We start from the raw sequence: 15,277 nt of genomic DNA, 5'->3' as shown, positions 1-15,277 counted from the left end.
ACAAGATGGCCGCCACAAGATGGCCAGCAGGGGAGGGCAGTTGGGAGGGACCAGGCCTGCAAGGGAGGGCAGTTGTGGGCAATCAGGCCAGCAGGGGAGGGCAGTTGGGAGGGACCAGGCCTGCAGAGGAGGGAAGTTGGGGGTGACCTGGCCTGCAGGGGAGGGCAGTTAGGGGTGACCAGACCGGCAGGGGAGGGCAGTTGGGGGGGACCAGGCCTGCAGGGGAGGGCAGTTAGGGGTGACCAGGCCTGCAGGGGAGGGCAGTTGGGGGGACCCAGACCTGCAGGGGAGGGCAGTTTGGGAGGAACCAGGCCTGCAGGGGAGAGCAGTTGGGGGTGACCAGGCCGGCAGGGGACGGCCGTTACAGGTGACCAGGCCAGCAGGGGAGGGCAGTTAGGGGCAATTGGGCTGGCAGGGGAGCAGTTAGGCATCAATCATGCTGGCAGGGGAGTGGTTAGGGGGTGATCAGGCTGGCAGGCAGAAGCAGTTAGGGGCAATCAGGAAGGCAGGCAGGCGAGTAGTTGCAAGCCAGCAGTCCTGGACTGTGAGGGATGTCCGACTGTTCGTTTAGGCCCGATCCCAGTGGGACATCCCTCGAGGGGTCCCAGATTGGAGAGGGTGCAGGCTGGGATGAGGGACACATACACCCCTGTGCATGAATTTTGTGCACCTGGCCTCTAGTCTATAATAATAAAAGCATAATATGGTAATTAGACCAGACAACCGAACAACCTTCTGGATGTCATTCCAGACAGCCTTCCGGATGAAGCCGCATGGCAGGGGCTGAGTCAGAGGCAGTTAAGGGTGATAAGACAGGCAGGCAGGCAAGCAGTTAGGGGTGATCAGGCAGGCAGGCGAGTGGTTAGGGGCTATCAGGCAGGCAGGTGAGCAGTTAGGGGCCATCAGGCAGGCAGACAGGCAAGTGGTTAGGAGCCAGCATTCCTGGATTGTGACAGGTATGTCCGAAGGGTCCCGGATTACAAGAGGGTAAAGGCCAGGCTGAGGCAACACTCCCCACCACCCCCCCAAGCACAAATTTCGTGCACCAGGCCTCTAGTGTGTATATATACACTGAGTGGCCAGATTATTATGACCACCTGACGTTTGTAGGCAAATTAGCCATACACTGCATCGTATGAGATATGGAAGCCGAAGGCCTGTTCGAACACCTTTGCTGTCTGCAGTTACCAAGATAAAACATCTCCAATTCGCACAAGGATTGGACTGTCGAGCACTGGAAAAAAATCATGTGGTCCGATGAATCACGTTTCCGGTTGCATCATGCAGATGGCAGAGTGAGAATTTTGAGGAAACAGCATGAAAGCATGCACCCCACATGCATGAGTACAACCCTTCAAGCTGGTGGGGGCAGTGTTACGGTTTGGGGCATGTTTTCCTGGCATGATTTGGGCCCTTTAGTTCGTGTGGAACAATGTCTGAATAGCACAACATACCTAAGTATGGTTGCTGATCAAGTTCATCCTGTCATGTTGATGGCGTATCCCCATGGAGATGGCTTCTTCCAACAAGACAATGCGCCATGCCACGGTGCTCGGATTGTGCAGGAGTGGTTTCCAGAACATGAGGGAGACTTTACCTTGCTTAGGTGGCCCCCACCATCACCAGATCTCAATCCAATTGAGCATTTGTGGGACGAAGTTAAGAGACATCAGGCAGCTGGTTCCACAACCATCCAATCTCCCAGAACCGGACAGTGCTATCCATCAGGCATGGTGTCAGATTCCTCGCATCACCTTTCAACATCTCGTGGAGTCAATGCCAAGAAGAATCGCCACAGTATTGAAGGCAAAAGGTGGCCCAACGAAGTACTGATGGGGTGGTCATAATAACCTGGCCACTCAGTATATATATATTTATTGATTTCAGAGAGGAAGGGTGAGGGAGAGAGAAACATCCATGATGAGAGGATCATGGATTGGCTGCCTCCTGCACGCCCCACACTGGGGATGGAGCCGGGCCTGTGCCCCGACCAGGAATTGAACCTCAGGGTTCATAGGTCGATGCTCCCCCACGGAGCCACGCTGGCCCGGGTGTTGGCCGCCTTTTTAATTTCTCCAGCAGGAGGTGTTGTCCAGAGGGAAGGACAGTGGGGTGTGCGCCCCCTTCTCGATGGGTCTACAAGGAGGAGGAGGTGCCTCTGTTTCCAAAGCCCAGCCTGGAGGAGCCGGACGCGGCCCCCCGTCTGCCCAGTTGGCTGACTCACTGGTGTGACGGGAGGGCTTTGTGTGTAACAGTCGACAAAGTGGTAGAAAGCGGATGAGACGCATACTCATTTCCCTGTCTAGCCCTCGACTCTGGATATCAGCGATAACCAGGACCCGCCACCTTCCATTTCGCGGGTATTTTTGGGCCGTTATCGCTGAGAAGTTATTGGAAAGGTCCCCCCGCGTTTTCCTTATCACCACAAGAGTCCGAAGTTCCGCCTCGTGTCCAATCGGAACCGCGTCTGCTTTATTAAACCGCACTCTGCTTGTTGGCGTCTCTGCGCCACGGAGAACAGAGCATCCTTCATATAAAACCCTTTATGTCCTTGGGGACAGTAATTTCCTGTGAAAGTTTCGTTGGAAAGTGTCATAAACTTGAAGGAAGAAACAAACAAACCAGGGCTGTGGTTCACCGATGCTCCGTGAAAATATTATCCCAAAGCTCTGGATGCAGCGGTGGTGCCGCTGCCTTCCGTGTGCCAGCCGCGGGGGCCCCTCGCAGCGCGCTGTGCGCCGTCACCGGGCATCGAAGCCGCGCGTTACCTGCCAAGCGCGGTTAGTTGTGTGGAAGGTGGACGCGTTATAGAGACTCTTTTTGGGCGTCCCTTCACGTCTTGGCACATCTCTTCCACTGTACTCTGCAATTTTAATTTACAGCTGTCCCCATCGGAGTGATGACGCGTTTCAAATTGATTTGGGCAAGTTGATGCTAAACCAGCCGTGGGCAAACTACGGCCCATGGGCCGGATCCGGCCTGTTCGGCTGTTCTATCCAGCCCGAGGAGCCGAAAGAGCGGAGGGTTCTCTTGCTCTCCCCTCCGCTCCTTCACCAGCAGCAGTGTTAACATGGCAACGTCCGGAAACACGGCAGCAGCTCCTTCTTCTGAGGGGGCGGATTTATATCTTCTAGAGGCTCCTTGGAATGCCCGCGGACCGTCCCCCGACATCACCCTGGGAATGCGGAGACACGTTATCGTGGTGATGGAGGGAGACACGCCCCTGGAGAGCACAGTATCAGAGCATTAGCTAAAAAGGAGACCAACAACACTGTTCCCACTGAAGTTGATGTTTTAAAGACCAAAAACCTTTCAACCCAGTCTACATTGCCATCTACATCTACGTCCCGGGCATAATTTGGAAGTTGCACTAAAGAAAATGTTTAATTGACTGTTTACACATTTTGTTCTTTTCTATTTGTTTTAGTTTTAAATTATTTTATTATATTTAAGTTTAATTTGAAAGGCTTTTGTACCTTTCCTTTGTTAGGCAATTTTATTTTGCCTTTGCCATCTTCAATATAAGGTATGTTATTGTGCTACGATTCCTCCATTTTTTGAAGTTTCAAATTATAATAATTAGTGTTTACATTCTTCTTGTTAAAATGTTTGAAATGAATAAAACTATTGAAATAAAAATAAAAAGACCATACCATTTTATGTAATGATGTTTACTTTGAATTTATATTAGTTCACACCAACACTCCATCCATGCTTTTGTTCCGGCCCTCCGGTCCAGTGTAAGAACCCATTGTGGCCCTCGAGTCAAAAAGTTTGCCCACCCCTGTGCTAAACCCTTGAAGTCTGATGATGGGCAACCCCGAGCAGACATTCCCGTGGGGCACAGAGAAAGGTACTCTCTCTCGGGGTCACGCGATTTGATTTCAGGAGCAGTTTTTAAACAATGCCTGTGCCCAGCACACAGTTCAGAGGCCAGTCTTTGTCTCCAGTCGTGTGAGGGTGGCAAGCACTTAAGTAGCCGTGACGGCGAATGTCGCTGAAACGGCGAACATCGTAGGGCGATTGGGACGTGAAGCTGTTTCCGGGGCCGGCGGCACGTGTGGGGTGCGGACTGTCTCCTCTCTCTCCGTCCTTCACGCCGAGGGCGCTCCTGCCCTGGATGCCCTGAGTGGAGGGGTCTCTGGGCGGATTGGCAGAAAGTCGTGCCCCAGCGTTGCTGTGGCTGAGGCTGCCGTCGCGTGTGGAGACGAGAGGCACCGGGAGGAGACCCTGTGCCCGCACCAGCGGATGCACGTCTGGTTCTGAAACGGACGTGCGCCCTGTGCTGGCCCCCGAGGCGTCACGTGGGAACACCGGACCTTCTCCCCTCCCTTCCCGTGACTCCTCGTTCTCTGACCAAGGACTCTGGTGTCCGTGCTCCCTCGATGCCCCTCAGACCAAAGGTAAACCCGAACCTTCAGTACAAGACAACAGCTCTCCCCTCCCCAAGCAGGAAGAACCGCCAGGGTGTGCCCTCAGAAAAAGAAATGCTGTGCGTGTTTGTAAGGGCAGACTCACCTGGCCGTGGACGAATGGAGTCATGGGACTAAACGAAGGAGCCTGGGGTGCGGAGGGCAGGCTAGTCCCCGAGGGAGAGGAGAGACACGGAGAACCTTCCAGGGCTTGGCAGGAGGAGCCCTTTTCATTTTTATAGAGATTTTTCTTGATCTCAGAGAGGAAGAGGGGGAGAGAGAGAGAGAGAGAGTGAGAGAGAGAGAGAGAGAGGAAGAGAGAGAAACACCAACGATGAGAGAGAATCATGGATCAGCTGCCTCCTGCACGCCCCACACTGGGGAGCGAGTCCGCAACCCGGGCCTGTGCCCTGACCGGGAATCGAACCCTGGCCTCCTGGTTCATAGGTTGACGCTCAACCCCTGAGCCACGCCGGCCGGGCACGGAGGAGTAATCCTTTTTAAGATGAGCACCTAAAAGTCGAAAACAGAGCACACGCAGTCTCCCACCTGTTTTTTGGTTTTATTTTTATTTTTCCAAGGTACCACCGACAAGGGAAGTGCTCACTACCTCCCGGGGGGAGGTCGTCCCCCCGAATCGCAAATGGTAAGTAGATGAGATCGACCGGTTACTTGTACCTGAGACTTCAATTATAAGTCCTATTTTATGCAAATACTTGCTTGCACTTTTGAAACGTAAGGTTCCAGGGAACTTAGTAATGATTGTCGCTTGGGACATAATCAGGCGAGTCTCTTTGTCGTGAGAGAGGCCGAGACCCTGAGCGATCTCTGGATTGATTACTGTCTCTAATCCCCGAGTCCCAGGACGTGGGCCGGACTTCCCACCTCCACGGGAGCCTGAGTCGCTGGAGGGTGCTTGAGCGCTCTCCTTTAGAAGAGAAGAATGACGTCAATGCACACCGAGCCCCAAGAAACAGGAAAACAGGCCCCCCCCGCCCCCCCAGAAAGCTGCACAGGGATGGCGGTATTCCTAACGCCGGAGAGCGGACCCGCCCGATGGCCGTGGTGGCACCGTGCGGTCACCCGCACACGGGGATGTCACTCAGCCCGCGGGGAAAGGCGGCACTGGCCCCCGCTGGCCCGGGGTGAGCCTCCAAACGCTCCCAGGCCCCTGGTGGACGCGCCCATGTCTGTGAAACGCTCAGACAGGCAGGGGTGCAGACATGAGCCATGTGAGTGGGTCCTCAGTCGCATCACGGCGTGGGGGCGGGGGGAGAGGCGCAGGGGACGGTACCGGGTGCTGTGGGTGACACGTTCTAACTCTGATTGCGGGGATGGCTGCACACTTGATGACGTGGCTAAAAACCACCGAACGGTGAGTTTTAGATGAGCTCTGTAGACTTACATACAATAGATGTAGAAAACATATTAATGACGCCAGGATTTAAAAACAAAAAAAATCTCTAAAAGTGTAAAGAAGACCAGCCCCCGTGGGCCGGGGGAAGCCCCTGCGTGGTCCTCGCGGGCGCCCAGCGGCCGCCCCCTTCCCGCCAGTGGCCGCCCCCTTCCTGCCGGCGGCCGCACCCTTCCCGCCGGCGGCCGCACCCTTCCCGCCGGCGGCCGCACCCTTCCCGCCAGCGGCCGCCCCCCTTCCCGCCAGCGGCCGGCACCCTTCCCGCCAGCGGCCGCCCCCTTCCCGCCAGCGGCCGCACCCCTTCCCGCCGGCGGCCGGCACCCTTCCCGCCAGCGGCCGCCCCCTTCCCGCCAGCGGCCGCACCCCTTCCCGCCGGCGGCCGGCACCCTTCCCGCCAGCGGCCGCCCCCTTCCCGCCAGCGGCCGCACCCCTTCCCGCCAGCGGCCGCCCCCTTCCCGCCAGCGGCCGCCCCCCTTCCCGCCAGCGGCCGGCACCCTTCCCGCCAGCGGCCGCCCCCTTCCCGCCAGCGGCCGCACCCCTTCCCGCCGGCGGCCGCACCCTTCCCGCCAGCGGCCGCCCCCCTTCCCACCAGCGGCCGCACCCTTCCCACCAGTGGCCGCCCCCTTCCCACCAGTGGCCGCCCCCTTCCCGCCGGTGGCCGCCCCCTTCCCGCCGGCGGCCGCCCCCTTCCCACCAGTGGCCGCCCCCTTCCCACCAGTGGCCGCCCCCTTCCCACCAGTGGCCGCCCCCTTCCCGCCAGTGGCCGCCCCCTTCCCGCCGGCGGCCGCACCCTTCCCGCCGGCGGCCGCCCCCAGAACCTGGAGACTCTGTGTCCTGGCTCAGCTGCCTGTGCGTTTATGCGGTTTCATTCCGATGAGTAACACGCGCCCGGTCTCCCTCCTCCTCCCTGCTCAGCCGCCCTGGAGGCCCCGTAAGCCCGAGGTGCTGTTACAGCATCGACATGAGCAGAAGCAGAGAACCAGGTGGCTCGGTGCCCTCACGGGGCTGGCCGCTGCCAACTGTGCCCTGTGAGCTGCGCAGTGCGATGCGAACCCCGCCCAGTTGGGGGAGTCTGGGGTGCGATGTGAACCCCCCCGGTGGTGGGGAGTCTGGGGTGAGATGTGAACCCCCCCCGGTGGTGGGGAGTCTGGGGTGCGATGTGAACCCCCCCGGTGGTGGGGAGTCTGGGGTGCGATGTGAACCCCCCCGGTGGTGGGGAGTCTTGGGTGAGATGTGAACCCCCCTGGTGGTGGGGAGTCTGGGGTGAGATGTGAACCCCCCCGGTGGTGGGGAGTCTGGGGTGAGATGTGAACCCCCCTGGTGGTGGGGAGTCTCGGGTGCGATGTGAACCCCCCCGGTGGTGGGGAGTCTGGGGTGAGATGTGAACCCCCCCGGTGGTGGGGAGTCTGGGGTGAGATGTGAACCCCCCCTGGTGGTGGGGAGTCTGGGGTGAGATGTGAACCCCCCCGGTGGTGGGGAGTCTGGGGTGAGATGTGAACCCCCCCAGTGGTGGGGAGTCTGGGGTGAGATGTGAACCCCCCCGGTGGTGGGGAGTCTGGGGTGAGATGTGAACCCCCCCGGTGGTGGGGAGTCTGGGGTGAGATGTGAACCCCCCCGGTGGTGGGGAGTCTGGGGTGAGATGTGAACCCCCCCGGTGGTGGGGAGTCTGGGGTGCGATGTGAACCCCCCCGGTGGTGGGGAGTCTCCCCGGCCTCTCCGGTCTCCCTCTCTGGCCTCTGGAGGAGGCCACGCGCTGTAAGCCCTCGGCTCGGCGGCCTGACACGGTGCCGACCCAAACGCCAGGGGAGAACCCTGAGGACGGCCCTGGCGGGGGGCTCTGTGCCGGACTCAGGTTCCGCCAGGAGCCAGCCCCCGGGAGCCTCGGGCCTCCTGGCCTCCGGGGAGGTCTGCTTCGGCCTCTGACGATACGAATGTTCAGAGCGGGCTCAGAAGGGCCACAGGCCTCTTCCTCCCTTTAGGAGAGAAGCGGGACGGGGCCCGGGCACTGCCTCCCCCTGGCCTGGGGGACGGGCCGCTCTGCCCTCCTCAGGTATCACCTCCCTAATTAGGATGCTCCTCGGCCTGGGCCGGTCCTGCCCTTCAGCACAATCGCAGCCACGCCCGCCCTCAGAGCAGCACCCCGGGCTCCCCGTTTGGACGGGGGCTTCCGCCCCAGGATTTACAGTAACATCGGCTCGCGATGGAGCCCCAAGAAGCAAGCGACCAACGAGCGACGTTCCTCGTCAGGACGACCGTTTCCTTCTGTGCTCCCCTCCCGCCCCACAGCTCTCCCCGCGCCGGGGCTGAGGCCCGTGTCGCACGCAGGGGGCGTGGGAAAGCAGCCACAGCGGCCAGCGCGAGTTCAGTGTCAAGAATAGAGGGCGTGGCTCTGGGCAGGTGGAGAACCATCGAGCAAGGTATGGGGGTGCGGGGAGCGCGGAGTCGAGAAGCAAGCACACAACCCGGCCAGCGACTGCAACCAGGAACGGAGGCCGCGCTCCAAGTCAGACGTGCATCCATGCCCGCCTGTCCTCAGGGATGCTAGGGAAATGGCTCATGCTGTTGTCATGGCGACAGAGAACAGCTGGGCTGAAGAGCTAAAGGTCTCTCCATAGGCCCCACGCAAGGTCTCCCGTGCGGAAGCGGGTTTCCCAGCCACAATGGAAGCGACGTGTGTCCAGCAGCACCCCGAGCTTCCACACCAGGTCCTCCCAGTCAGTCCGACAGACAGAGCGGCCGCGGGGACAGGAGTGGGTGCTCGCACATCATGCACCTATGGATGGAGCTCCCCTCGGCCGGCCTCACGGGAGCCCCTGTGGGGCACCTGCTCCTGCAGACAACACGCCATCCCGAGTGGAAGCTGTAAGCACAGAACAGGCCCCGGCGGCAAGCCCCAGCGGCCACCGACCCCTCGGCCCGGCCAGGCAGGGGCTGTGCTGTCCGAGAGAATGCCATCGCCCCGCCACAAGGGCCAAACAATCCCGTCGGAGACAGGAACCGGAACTTCCCACCACGAGTGGCCCGCTGTTCCCAGGCCTGTCACTGGGTTGGAGGGAAAGGGCGTCCATGTGCCGGCCGGCTCCCGGCCCAGGCGGCAGGTGGTTTCCGACTCCGGTATAGACACTGCTCCACGTCTCCCCATCCACAGGCTGCCCCGTCCACCTGCTCTGGCTCCCGGGAGGGGCTCTAGGGCTCTCGCCCTCCTCCCGTCCACCCCTCGTCAGTCTCTGTCAGAGCCACCCCCTCCCTTCCCTGTGGGTGTAGCCAGACCCGAGTGTCTCCCCAGCATCACCCCAGATCCCCCCACGGGCCCCCACCCACTGCCCCTCCAGACGTCGCAGTCACCTTTCTCAAACACAGATCAAACTGCCACCTCTCAACATCTTTCAGTCTCTCCTCACTGTTAAAAACCCAAACTTCTTTTTTAAAAATCACCTGTTTTTCAGTTTTAGAATGAAAGTTGTGTAAGGTTGGGAGCTGGAGCCGAGGTTGTGCGGGTGGGCCTCGTCCAATCAGGTGAAGGCCTAACTAGAGAAAAGGCTGACCTCCCCTCAGCAGGAGGGAATTCTGCTTCACCCCGAGTTTACCACCTTCAATGTCAATCTCACCCAAACCTCCCTCAGGGAAACATCTAGAACCATGCTTGCTCAAGCAACCTGGGCGCCGTGGCCCGGCCACGCTGACACGGAACACGGACTACCCTTACGTGGAACACGGAGCACAGCTTCGTGGACAAGGGGACGCTCACTAACCGGACGCTGGGCTGCTCCTACGTCTTCCTGCGGGCCTGCGGGAGCTAGGGCCCGGCGTGGCCTCTCGCGGGGACGTGGGTTCCTCCTCCCTCTAGTCTGAGCTGCCAGCCACCCATGCCACGTTCACCTACGTGTCCTACAAACAACACGGGTAAGAAGCCTCCTTAGCACAGAGCACGAGCTGTGTGAGGACCAACGGGCGTGGGATCGGGAGACGGGGCTGGCGCAGGCCCTGCCGCTCCCCCAGCCGTTCCCGAGGGGACGACGCCCTGCGCCCCTCTTTCTCGGGGGCGGGGTGCGCGGCGGGAACCACGGCCCTCCTCAGTTTGGATGAGGGGATGTCTGCTGCCGCCGCGCACTGAGGAGGACGGACGTGGCACCTGTGCCCAGTGTCTCCTCATAAAACCCCCAAAGGGCTGATGAACCCTGAGGCCAGCGGTCCCGCACGCCGAGGGAGGGGCACAGTGGGTGGGCATCCACGTGGCCCTGGCACGTGGCCTCTTTGCTGGAGAACTCGAGCTCATTGTTCGTTGGAACCAAGTCCAAAAGGGACAGAGGGGTGACGTCCCACGGCCATGGCAGCAGCGATGGGAAGTGACGCCGGTTTCTCGTGGGGACGGAGGGGGTGGGCTGCCCCTCCAGGGGTCTCTGTCTCTGAGCCATCGCCGGGAGCCTGACCGGTGCCTGCCAGACACCGTGTGGCCCCGACACCGTGTGGCTGAGACCATCACCGCCCTCTTACATATCAGTGCACACGGCGGGGGGGGGGGGGGGGCGGGTGGGGTTCCTGTGGAATCACCCAGAACGGCCCCACCTCAGCATCGCCACGGTTCGCAGGCAAAGGAGGCAGCAGAGGCCACGTGCACACAGAGGGCTTGATGACATTTTATTGGATGGTTTGCGATTACACAGACTGTGTGTCACATGCTCATTTCTAAAGCGTGCAGCGTCAGACATTGCATTTTTCGAGACCTCGCGTTCGTCACAGAAACATGCCACGTGTCCTTCCTAGCGGCTTCCTACATGCGAATCCCTATGAAACAGGCTACGCCTCAGAGGTCCACGCGAATTACGGTGCTGTTGGCTGATTATGAAAATAGAGAAATGCAAAAATATGGTGTAGCGACACAGAAAAATAGATTTCTTTCTTTGATTCCATGACTTCTGAGGTTCAATCTGAACACGAACGAGCAGCTGAAGGCCTTAGCTCCCTGAACCCAGATCGCCAGCCCCGCTCCTCCCTCCGGACGCTGAGCCCAGGACCGCCGCCTGCCAGGTGGCTGCGGCCAAGGCCGAGTGCTCTATGGAAGGAGATCATGAAATGGGCGGGGCGGCGTCACCAGAGCGCCATCCCAACACCGCATTTTGTTGGGAATGTAGTTTATTTAAAGAAGGAAGTGCTGTGGATTCACTGGTGACTGTCTCAGGCCTGAGCAGCGAATGGCGGAGTGACGCGAACCATTAAAATCCTCCAGCCTTCCGGCCGAGCCCCCAGGGAAGCGATTCCCGCTAGGGGGCCTTTGCAAAGCTGTGCAAACGGCCTTTCGCGGATTTTTCCTGCCACGGTAAGGAATTTACTTGACTTCCTTCATCTGTGCTTTCTGGAGCTAATTATGTGTGCTTAGACACAGTGTTAAAATTACGTTAATTTTTAAATTATAAAACGTTTCCTTGGAAACTTCTTATGTGTTAAATCGTACTTTGTCCTCAAATCCTTAATTTCGCTCACAATCAGCAGCCACGGAGCACAGCCCAGGGCAGTTTGGAAACGGGCGCATCATCGCCTCCGAACATGAATGTTCTGCACCATGAACGGCTGCGGGGTGACCACCAACTGACCGCTGCCCCGTGATTGGCAACTGTCCTCAGAGAAGAATTACTCAGTTAGGCCCGCTCATTGAACGGCCCCTAATAGCTGGCTTTCTTTCTTTTCTTTTTTTTTTTTTTTTAATAATATGTAATTCAGACATTTCCTCAGAGATCAGTGCTGATCTAGAGATGACATGTCTGCTTTCCTGCTGGAAGGGCTGGACCAACCACCACAGAGAGATCAGCACGCGGGTGGCCTCGGAGGTCACGGGGGCCCCGCCCATCACCTTAGCACCCGGGCTGCACGGCGAGGGGCAGGCCTCGCTTTGGCACGTAAGGGGTTGTCCTGGCAACCATGCGGATGCAGTCGATGATGGGGCAGACGCTGAGGCACAGGGTGCAGCCTGTGCAGGCGTCCCGCACGCTGGGCAGGTGGGTCTCGGGGTCAAACTGGATGGCCTGCGAACAGAAAGAGAGACCATCGCTATCACAGCACCCCCCTCCAGGTGAGGGACACCCCTCCCGCCCGGGCCCACCCACCAGCTCTCAGCCCTGCAGCCAGCTAAGCCCAGGCTGGTGCAGCCATGGCAACAGTTGCGCTGCCCGCGAGGAGCGGCGAGGAGGGGGGAGAGGAGGAAGGCGCAGAGAAGAAAGCCTTCCACGTTAGAGACAGGATGCTCAGCCGCCCCGAGAGGGTTCTCCTTGTGTCGTGTGGCGACACGGCTGCTCCGTCCTTTGTGGGGGCAGAGCTCAGCCGTCTGCTGTCTGACCCCACGGACGGGGTCTGCTGCCCGGGGCGGCGGGAGTCACTGTTTGGGTTTTGAATTCCGGGTGCAGTTTTTAGAAGAAAATAGGAGGGAAGGGGTGCGCTCAGGAGCCGGGTCCGGTTTGGGGTGCCCTGGCAGATTGTGGGGCATCCACAGGGGAGAGAGCGCTAAGGCCAGGGACTGGCCACCCGGCTGCCAGGCCCCAGCGTCACTGCTCAGCTGTGAGGACCAGGGGAGGCCTCCAGCTGGGAACCAGGTCAGGACTTGAGGAAATTTGATCATTTTTATTGATTTCAGAGAGGAAGGGAGAGGCAGAGAGAGAGACACATCCATGATGGGCCCTGGTGACCTTCTTCTTTCCCCCGACTCAGACTGCACGCCCCCGACTGGGGATCGAGCCCACGACCCGGGCCTGTGCCCCGACGGGGAGTCGAACCGTGACCTCCCGGTTCACAGGTCGATGCTCAGCCCCGAGCCCCGCGGGCGGGCAGGCGGGCAGCTCACCTGGTAGCCGGAGTCGTTGCAGGTCAGGTAGCACTTGCCGCAGTTGATGCACATGTCCTCGTCGATCAGGGCCACCACCTGCTCCTCGGTGCTCAGGTCCCCGAAGGTGCCCAGGTACTGCAGGGTCCTCCCGATGACGTCCTGCAGGACAGACACGGGTCACCACGGCGCCCGCAGTAAACACCCTCCGCGACCAGGGCCTTTGATGGGGCTCACGGACCGACAGGCCCCCCACAGCAGCTCAGTGCCGTCCTCTGGGGATGACAACACATCCGCCTGGCTGAGCAGCACAGACCTGGCTAGCGCACTCCGTGGCCAGCTGGCAGGTCGTCCGCCCTGTGCTTCTGTGGGGCTGGGCCCCCCCTTTCCCCTCCATTTCGGATCTTGGAGGATTTAAAAGCACTGGAAAGCAACAGAGGGAAGGTACTACACCTAAAAGTCTTAAAATTTATTTTTACTGATTTCAGAGAGGAAGGGAGAGGGAGAGAAACATCAATGATGAGAGAGAATCATGAATCGGCCGCCCCCTACTGGGATGGAGCCCACAACCCGGGCCTGTGCCCTGACCGGGAATCGAACCGTGACCTCCTGGTTCATAGGTCGATGCTCAACCCGAGCCACCCGGCCGGGCTCCTAGAAGCCCTTCGCTGCAGAGGAACGAGGGGAATGGGAACCTGATTGCTACGGGCTCACGGCACAGCATCTGGATTCCGGGTTCTCACGTGGCGCCCCCGCCTGGCAGGTCTGAAGACAACACTGTGTCCTTTAGAAACCCCGATTACGTTCATCGTGGGCTCCTCCCCAGCTCAGTGCGATGCCCCTTTGCTCCCTGAAGACTGGGACCTGCCTCCTCCTCCGTGGGAGCTGTGCGGCGGGTGCAGGCGGCTCCGCGCTTCACGGTAACGGAGCGCGCGCTTCCGTGAGAGCACAGATGTCTCATCAACAGCGAGAGGCACCTGGTCTCCTAACACAGAACGGAGGACTTGGCCGTGCTGCCCCCTTACCGGGGGGCGAGACTTCCCGCTTTCGTGTTTAACGTCTGACATGAGCGGCTCTGGTTGGAATTGGAGGTCCCCGGAGGCCCGGCTCGATGTGAAGCCCGCCCCTCCGTTCCCCTCGGTATTTCACTTCCTGCTCCTTTTGGATGGCCCTGGTGACCCTTCTCCTCTCCCCGTCCCAGCGCTCAGAGCCTCGATGCTCACGACTCGGCGTTCCAAGGGGCAGTGAGGCTGACACGGTCACGGTTACCTGTGCGCCTCCTGGGGAGGGCGGGGAGCGAGAGCCGCAGTGCGGGCATCACCCTTTCCCTTTCCCTTTCCCTTTCCCTTTCCCTTTCCCTTTCCCTTTTCCTTTCCTTTCCTTTCCTTTCCTTTCCTTTCCTTTCCTTAAAGACACCAGTTATTTCATTTGCTCGTGATTCTGGGGGCGAGGTTACTTCTGGTCTCCCGGCGTCACGGCGTCACGGCGGCCTCCCTCACGCATCTTGGTTTAGTGCTGGCCACTGGCTGGGCCTGTCCGGTCTCATCCCCAAAGAAGCGAAGGCAGAATTCTCGGTGGTCTCAGGGTTCAGGAGGATGGGAACGTTGTGTGCGTGTTTTTAATTAAGTGACTTGGTTAATTTATTTAAATGGGTCTTCACTGTTGAAAGTATTCGTGGTTCCCCTTGTTTTTTGTTGTTTCCCCCCATGGATTCCCTCCCCCCGCACCCGGCCCCCCAGGCCTTTGCCACCTACTGTCTGTGTCCATGGGCTGTGCCCAGATGCACACGAGCTCCCCCGCTGATCTCTCCCCTGCACCCCACCACCTCACCTGGCCCCCCGAAATCCGCACTGTTTCCTGGTCAGCGAGTCCAAGGCGTCCTTGCCACCACGTGGCTGCTGCCTGTCGGTGGCCCCGGGCGTCAGGTCGGCATCTCCATCCCCAGCTGCCCTCACCGTCCGAGGGGCACCCGCAGCACCCGAGGGCCCTCCCACCAACGGGACCCTCGGTTTCAGCAATCACTCAGCGTGGCCTCGACGCTGAGAACCAGGCTCTGACCGCCTCGCACGGGGCAGCAGGGTAAGGCCGCTCCCGGCACCGAGCCTGGGTGTCCGAGTACCGGCAGCCTGGATCCGCCTTCTCCCTCCCGTCCGGTGGGCGGCTGCGCGTGTCTGAGCTCTGCACCTGCCACCACTTGGGAAGCGTCCTCCCAGGAGCAGGGCGATCGTCCCCCCCCTCGCCCTCCTGGGAGGCGGCAGAGGAGAGCGCTCGAGGGCCCAGGGTGGAGCCCGACTCTGCGATGCGACCCCGGCCTGGACACCTTCGGACGGTGTGACCTTGGCCAAGTGACTGAACTCTCTGGTGTCCACTACGTCAGTGAGCGAGGGGCAACGCGGGCACCTGCCGCCGGGTTCCTGGGAGGGTTACAGGGCCTGAGCCTCCTAAGGCCTCAGGAACCACCCGCTGTGTCACTAACGCTCTGCTTCCGGAGCCACCGCATCAACGTGCGCGTCAGACGCCGCAGCTCGTGGGGCTTCCACCCGAGCCGCGGCAGAGCTCCTCGCCCCCCTCCCGCGTCCCCGGAGCGTTTCGTACGCGTTTGATGGGACGGCGAGCACCTCCTAACCCGGCCTGCCTCCC

General features: G+C 60.1%; 1 protein-coding gene across 1 annotated transcript in view; it reads right to left on the bottom strand.

Annotated features, from left to right (window-relative positions):
- Nucleotides 1-10,446: 10,446 nt before the first annotated feature.
- Nucleotides 10,447-15,277, bottom strand: part of DPYD (dihydropyrimidine dehydrogenase) — a 387,253-nt gene continuing 382,422 nt past the window's right edge. The window contains exons 22-23 of the mRNA XM_080648192.1: nt 12,659-12,799; nt 10,447-11,846 (exon numbers count right to left, since the gene is read on the bottom strand). Coding sequence (XP_080504318.1) covers nt 11,676-11,846; nt 12,659-12,799 — 312 coding nt within the window. The 3' untranslated portion in view covers nt 10,447-11,675. The remainder of the gene's footprint in view (nt 11,847-12,658; nt 12,800-15,277) is intronic.

The sequence above is a fragment of the Plecotus auritus genome, assembly GCF_963455305.1.
Source record: "Plecotus auritus genome assembly, chromosome: 12".
In the NCBI taxonomy this organism is placed as follows: Eukaryota; Metazoa; Chordata; class Mammalia; order Chiroptera; family Vespertilionidae; genus Plecotus; species Plecotus auritus.
Note: the sequence above shows the minus strand (reverse complement) of the source record. Positions and strands in the feature narration are given on the sequence as shown.